Source organism: Filicampus tigris, chromosome 14 (assembly GCF_054856515.1).
Source record: "Filicampus tigris isolate MCC_2025a chromosome 14, RoL_Ftig_1.0, whole genome shotgun sequence".
Classification (NCBI taxonomy): domain Eukaryota; kingdom Metazoa; phylum Chordata; class Actinopteri; order Syngnathiformes; family Syngnathidae; genus Filicampus; species Filicampus tigris.
In genome coordinates, this window is record NC_141230.1 from 6,100,001 (window position 1) to 6,107,500 (window position 7,500).

Genomic DNA, 7,500 nt, shown 5'->3' on the forward strand with positions numbered 1-7,500 from the left:
CCTCCTGCTGTGTCTTCGCCTGCAGGCTACAACAACAAGAAAGTGGTTAACAACTGTATTAGGGGAGAATGTTAGCAAAATATTTTCCTTTTGGCGTATCACAAGCCCAGATGCAAACTCATGGAAATAATACAGCAAGTCACCCACAGATACTTGAACAGCCTCAGAGCCCTTTGCCATAGATTTGACAAATTTGCTGCTCGACATTATTCTTCTAAAAAGGGAATCCCTCATTTGGTGTTTTGATGTTGTTTGTAGACAACACCACCAAAATAGCTCTTGGGTGTTTCCCTTTTTGGTTTAGTGTGCACTATTTTTAAACTCATCAACCCCTCACACCCTTTGGATTGAGGTATTAGGCGGAGAGTCAACTCACCACAGGATCATGGTGTTTTTGCCGTAGCTTCCCCTTCTCTGTAAGGGGTCAGTTCAAGTCATTCCTTCAGCACCTTACACAGAATCTCTAACGTGACAAAAATGTGACAGCAGAACCGGGATATATGCGCCTGCTTCTTTCAAACAGAACTCATCGAAACAGCACGTTTCCCTGTTTCCGTAGAGGTAGAATTACGTGTGTGGTGATGCACCAGCGTCTGGTGCGACATAAAATGGTTGTCCAATGGCGCCAAATGCTGTCAAAACAACATAGTCGTATAAGTGAGTGTCGGATGTTAAACTTTTCCGGGCTGAAAGCCGTATTTCTTTTCATATAGCCCAGTTACGCATCTGATGAAAACTCCGAAGCCATGAAAAATGATTTCTTGTTTCAATTTTGAAAGTGGCTTTTGATGTGTCACCCCCTGAAACTCTCATATCTCAAATGTAATCGAGTATTTTTGCTTTAGCACAACCCCATCTCTTCAACTATTGGCAGCCTTACTGACAGTTCGATTGCATACTGCACACAAGGAAGACTTGCTACGCCATTTTCCTTTTGCATATCGCACACTGTCATTCCCCCCCCCTGCAATTTTCGACGTTATAGACTGATGTCTTTCCCTTCAAACTGAGGCCAGATGTTTCATGATTTGCTTCTGGTAACTGAAGCCATTCGGGTAGTTGTCGCAACTGCAGCCAGATTCCATCAATGAAACCCTCTTTTGGGCTTTTCTTTTCGGTGCTTTTGGGCCGAATTTAAGCTCATCGGTGCCTGTTGGGAATTTTAAATATGCCGCAGCGCATTAGCTTTGACTTTCAGCCACGTGAACACTTGCGTTGAAGAAGCTAATGTGCGATTTAAATTGCTTGCAGTCCAATTGCTTTAGTGTCAAAGCTAACAATTGGAGTGCTGTTTGGACCAACTGCAAGCTGTGACTGTAACAAGCTGTGACTTGAGTGTCTGTAGTCCATGTGGTAAACTGTTGTGAACTGTCAACACTGAATAATGTTAATGCAAAAAGAAAATGCGAGAAACAACAGAAAACCAAGTGCTTCTTTTGTGTTTGCCTTGATCTGTGCCCAAAACTCAGAGGTGCAGATACCCACTCTGCGCAGGCATAGTCACATTGTAAGAAGTCCCAACTTTGCACAGATGTGTGATAAAAAAAATGTCTACATTTGGAAAACATAGTCCTATCGGCTCAAGCACAGTGATGTAAAAAGTCTGTGTTTGGAAAATGTAGTCGATGTGCAAGCACAGTGACGGAAAAATGCCATAGTTCATAATCATAACTGTGGAGGCACACTAACAGAAAAAGTTGCACCGTAGTTGTTACTGTGCTTCAAATATGCGAAATGACTTTTGTATCTGATCGGCTTTCTGCTACTCCAGAAATTCAACTGTTCAACATACGTCCAGCCGGACACCGCCAATCAAGTAGCGTACCCCGTCTACACTGTACACTTCACAACGTATGACACTCAGTGACACTTAAAATCCACCCGACAAGTTAACCGACTGAGTCACAAGCACATTTGGAATACCTTTCCCTGACAAGATCAGTGGTTTCTGGATTTTCAGAGTTGAGAAATCAACTTCTTCTTCTTCTTAAACATTACCATAACTGATGTAAAAACAGGAACGTTTTTGGAAAAATGTTGCAGTCAGAAGGACAACTCATGATCGTAACTGGTGTGTTCTCCCTGTGACTTATCCAACAGTGACCATACAGAGGACAAAGAAACAGAAGTCAAAGAGGAATCCAGTGGTAAGGGTTCTTAAACTCCTCTTTGGATTCACCTCATTCATTTAAGCATTAGTCATTGTAACATCACAGCGGCACAGATAAATGAGTGGGCAAAGTCCTTCTAATTTGAGTCGCGTCTACCGCCACCACTCATTGACATCCGCATTGACTCCGAGCGAGGCTGTGCACGTCATCCCGCCATGCTGTCTGAGTGTGTCAGACTGTAGCAGGGGATTTTACCACCCCCGTAGTCCTAGTCAGCCACACTGACGTTCATTCATCGTCTGCACTCACTCCCCTCACACTCACGCTATATTAGAATGTCTGTGTGCCCCCCCCCCAAACTGATGGGGTCTGTCTATTCTTCTGAAAGCCTCAATTCAAAGTTTGAATAGAGACCCCTAACTCGAATTAAGAAATTGTTCTCCTAATATCATTGCTAGACGTCTCCAAGAACTTAAAGGCCATGCTATGAAGTAATTTCAGATTTTTGCTAAAACCTCAAAGCCTACAGTGACAACCCACATTAGAGCGTACTAAAATTTGGTTCGATTTTAGGAGGAGCGCTATATTCTTATGGTTTGTGAGAGGGGCAAAATAAGTATTTCCTCGAATAGTGTTTATCTCTCAGGTTCCACTAATAAATAGTGTGTATCTCTCAGGTGCACAGATTTAAATGCTGAGCCTATTTAAACGCTGTTGAGTCGAAAAACAGCAGTACCTACAGATGCACATAAAATGTCTCTCAAATGAATAAAAAATGTCAAATCATGCCGCATGTTGTAAACAGGTTCCCTGTGCAGTATTAAAGATGACCTTACGTTATGAGACGGCGTCTAACGATGAGGAGCGTTTTAGTACTCTGACGTGGTCGCTCCACACTGTTGCATGCATCACTTGTTCCAGTCTGCCTTCTTTCTTGCCTCATTGTTGCATTTCTCAGATCTCCCGAATAGCACTTTATTTACTTTTGAACTCCTTTCTCATGTGACGTGAATGATGATAAACTGCGATTATAAACTTAGGATGTTTCGCCATTTTGCAGGAACTCTCTGTGTGGACACAACACAGGTGCAGGTCTCCAGGACTCTGTTGCTTATCCTGAACTCGGACATGCGCGAACTCAGACGTAGCCCTCAACACGTGACCCTCGACCCCCAGCTGAGGAGCTTGCTGCAATGGGCAGCGGCCTCCATCGCCGGCGTCCCCGTGATCCAACTGAGTCCCGACAAGGAGCTCGAGCAGGTAATAAGGATGCATTTAGGTTGTCAAACACTCAAATTCTATACCTCTTGAAGTAAAGCAGCTGTTGTTGAACCTGATGTTCTTAGAAGAGCAACAGTGTTATGGAGCTGCATCCTTTCAAAAATCATCATGGCAAAAATAATGTACCCATGGTAATGCACTTCCTAAAGCTCATGAAGCATTGTTCTTGTAACTATCATGACAGCATTTTAAATAGGTCAGCCTAACATAGTCTGACGTCATCTGTGGCAATAATAAATATTTTGGAGGGATTCGTTCACTCAAGAAACTCTCCTTATCCCCGCGGGTCACTTAAACTCGAATTTCATAAAATCGTAGACCTCAACCAAGGCTAAACCATCTTGGATGTGTCCATCTGACTGTTGATTAAAAGTGAGCAACCATTCCAATCCACTCCTACTTATGTGTACTGCTAGTGGCAGCTTCCCCACAAAGCCTTATTCTTTTCCACACCAATCTATACACAACTTTTTTTTGCAATCAGAAAAAATCAATTCAGATACCCTGCAAATTTTGGAGATGCTACCTTTTCATGAGATAAAAGTCCGTTTCTGTCCAATTAAAACATGTACAGTGGGTACAGAAAGTATTCAGACCCCTTGAAACTTTTCACTTTGTCATTGCAGCCATTTGCCAAAATCTAATTAGAATTTTTTGCAAATTTATGAAAAAGGAAAAACTGAAATATCATATGGTCATAAGTATTCAGACCGTGTGCTCAGTATTGAGTATACACACAATTTTGAGCTAGATCAGCCATGAGTCTTCTTGGGAATGATGCAACAAGTTTTCCACACCTGGATTTGGGGATCCCCTTCCACTCTTCCTTGCAGATCCTCTCCAGTTCTGTCAGGTTAGATGGTGAACGGTGGTAGATTTTGAGGTCTCTCCAGACACGCTCAATTGGGTTTAGGTCAGGGCTCTGGCTGGGCCAGTCACAAACGGTCACAGAGTTGTTCTGAAGCCAGTCCTTTGTTATTTTAGCTGTGTGCTTCGGGTCATTGTCATGTTGAAAGGTGAACCTCCGGCCCAGTCTGAGGTCCTGAGCACTCTGGAAGGGGTTTTCCTCCAGGATATCTCTGTACTTGACCACATTCATCTTTCCTTCAATTGGAACCAGTCGTCCGGTCCCTGCAGCCGAAAAACACCCCTCCAACATAATGCTCCCCCTGCCATTTTTCACTGTAGGGATTGTATTGGGCAGGTGATGAGCAGTGCCTGGTTTTCTCCACACAGACTGCTTAGAATTAACACCAAAAAATTCAATCTTAGTCTAATCTGACAAGAGAATCTTATTTCTCATCATTTGCGAGGCCTTCATGTGTTTTTCGGCAAAGTCTATACAGGCGAGGCTTCCGTCGGGCCACTCTGCCATAAAGCCCCGACTGGTTGAGAGCTGCAGTGATAGCTGACTTTGTGTAACTTTCTCCCATCTCCTTTCTCCCATCCATTTGATGATTATGGAGGCCACTGTGCTCTTAGTAACCTTGAGTGCTGCAGAAATTATTTTGTAACCTTGGCCATATCTGTGCCTTTCCACAATATCTGTCTCCGATCTCCTTGGGCAGTTCCTTCGACCTCATGATTCTCATTTGCTCTGACAAGCACTGTGAGCTGTAAGGTCTTATATAGACAGGTGTGTGCCTTTCCTAATCAAGTCCAATCAGCTTCATTAAATACAGCTGGACTCCAATAAAGGGGCAGAACCATCTCAAGCAGGATCAGAAGATATGGCCAGCATGTGAGTTAAATATGAAGGTCGTTGCAAAACGTCTGAATACTTATGACCATATGATATTTCAGTTTTTCTTTTTTTCATAAATTTGCAAAAAATGTCTGAATTTCAGTTTTTTTTCTGTCAAGATGGGGTGCTGAGTGTACATTAATGCGAAATGGAATGAACTTTTTTGATTTGGGCAAATGGCTGCAATGACACAAACTGAAACATTTAAAGGGGTCTGAATGCTTTTTGTCCTCACTGTATCTCAATTGTTTAGTTTAGTCTGTATCTAGATTTAGATTTTAAGAAAATAATGGAGATGCATGCATTTCATTGAACATTATCACTTACCATATTTTGCGATAAGTCGCACCAGTCAGTAAAAAATGTATGAAGAAAAAAACATATACGAAACAGGGATCCATTTCTTTGAATTGTCTCTAGTTTTAGAGATATTGATATTTTTGACAGTTAATTGATTGATAATTCATCTGGGGGTATCAAAAATGCTTGTTTATTTGCTAATAAAAGTGAAACAACCCTGTTGGTAACTGCTAATATTGCCAAATTTTCTGAATTTTTCCTTGATTTGCACATGAAACATAATTTGCATATAGAAGGCTCTCTGTGGTACCGATTGTCGTCTCTCACAGTATTGCATAAAAAATAAAAGAATAATGTATGGACATCCTTGAAAAGATAATACCAATGTCAGAATTTACATATTTTTAGTACTTTTGTTCAACAAAAACATTGAATGTCTCAAAAACTAGAGCCAATTCGGAAAAAAAAAAAAAGAAATTCGTATTCAGTGATGTCAAAATATCCTAAAATCTTTCTTGGCACCAATATGTTTGTTGATCACAGTGAATAATATGAATGAATAAAGATTGAAAACGTATCATTGAAGTGTAAATACTTTTAAATCCCGGTTAAGAGCTACAGTTTGCTCTTTTCCCATACCAATAAATAATGCATTTTAAAATCCTTTATAATATCATGTATAATAATGTTACAGTCACATGTTTTGGGGGTTATGTATTTTACAAACACAGTGACACAACGTCCCCTAATCATGGGTGTATTCAGAAATACACTCCAAGCACGCGCTGCTTCATACCGACCGTTCGGAAAGTCAAAGAGTGATGTTCAAATGTGCCATTAAGTCATTCAGAGTGCCGGAGCCCAGTGCGTCAGGAACTACAGATGAAAACAGTTCAAGCACAAGCTGCTGAAGTGTATATAACATAGACTGTGTTTGGAAATTAATGGGAGGCTCGTGTGCTCTGCCTCTCAGAAAACGCACACACACAGTGTGGAAGGGCATTGGAATAAATCTCCGAACGCTCCCCGTTATGACGGCAGCAAGCGAAGACGAAACGTTCTCTTCGAACACATTTTTTAGTTTAAAATGGCTTACCTTAGAGTACCACATCACATTGTGGCCAAAGGTAAAATCCTGATCAGTTATTGTGCCTTTTAGTGCTGTAAATGGTAAATCCTTGTCATGGCGGAAGCCGCATGCTAAATCAATACGTCACATATTAGTTAGTCGCCATGACGAGACTACATTTGTATTACTTCTTCCATTTTTTTCTACTACCTTTTTTGGTGGTTGGCAAATAATTTTGGTGAATATGTTAAATAAGACATGACAGTGCCTAAGGACTCAGGTAGGGCCGCCACAACCGATTATTTTGCTAGTCGACTAATCACTAACAATAGTCGCGATTAGTCAACTAATTGGCTCGCGGCATAATCGCACCAGCAAGTTGCTGCTCTTATATGACGCGCTGATATCATTTTCATTCGACAGCAAGTGGCAAAATGGCTGCTCCATGATATGGAAAATAGTTGGATTTTGCTGCTTAATTCATATTCCACAAACGTAATATTAATCAGTACCGTGTTTGGACTAGTGGTGCCGCATAGAACGTATTATTGAAAAGAAAAAATGAACAAAAAACTATTTGGAGATGCACGGTTTTCATTGGACAGTGATGTGAAATTAAATATGTCAAGGTTATTCTTTCAGTCCAGTAAAAAGCAAACATTTGTAATTACATACACAGTCAAAGTTGTTTAATCTTAGTGAAGTGAAAGTATTGGTGTGGTTGCAGCTGCCAGCCGTGGTCCAAAGGCTGCGTGAGAGGAAGTGGAGGGTGGGAGACCTGCTGCACTTCCTGTTGCGCTACTGTGAAGAGAGCCAGCCGCACGCTCACCCTCAGCCCAGGGAGGAGACGCCCCAGTCGGGCAGGGAGTCTCACCGCGTCCCCCTCTTCAAATGGCTGCTGGAGCACACCCAATAAGCCCCTCGGTGTTGTTCCTCTGAGCAAAGCGCTGCCACCGCCCTTTTCCACCAGAGGGCGCTGTCAGCTGATTGAAGGC

At 41.9% G+C, this 7,500-nt stretch overlaps 1 protein-coding gene across 5 annotated transcripts in view; it reads left to right on the top strand.

Moving 5' to 3' along the window:
- akap11 (A kinase (PRKA) anchor protein 11) overlaps window positions 1-7,500 on the top strand; it is a 31,842-nt gene that overhangs the window by 21,620 nt on the left and 2,722 nt on the right. For all 5 annotated transcript variants that reach the window (XR_015089538.1, XR_015089537.1, XM_086051511.1 and 2 more), the window contains exons 10-12: window positions 2,101-2,147; window positions 3,172-3,371; window positions 7,233-7,500. The exon at window positions 7,233-7,500 is cut by the window's right edge. Coding sequence is in view for 3 of the 5 variants with exons in the window: in XM_086051511.1 (XP_085907637.1) it covers window positions 2,101-2,147; window positions 3,172-3,371; window positions 7,233-7,421 (436 nt within the window). In the remaining 2 variants the exon portion in view is untranslated. The remainder of the gene's footprint in view (window positions 1-2,100; window positions 2,148-3,171; window positions 3,372-7,232) is intronic.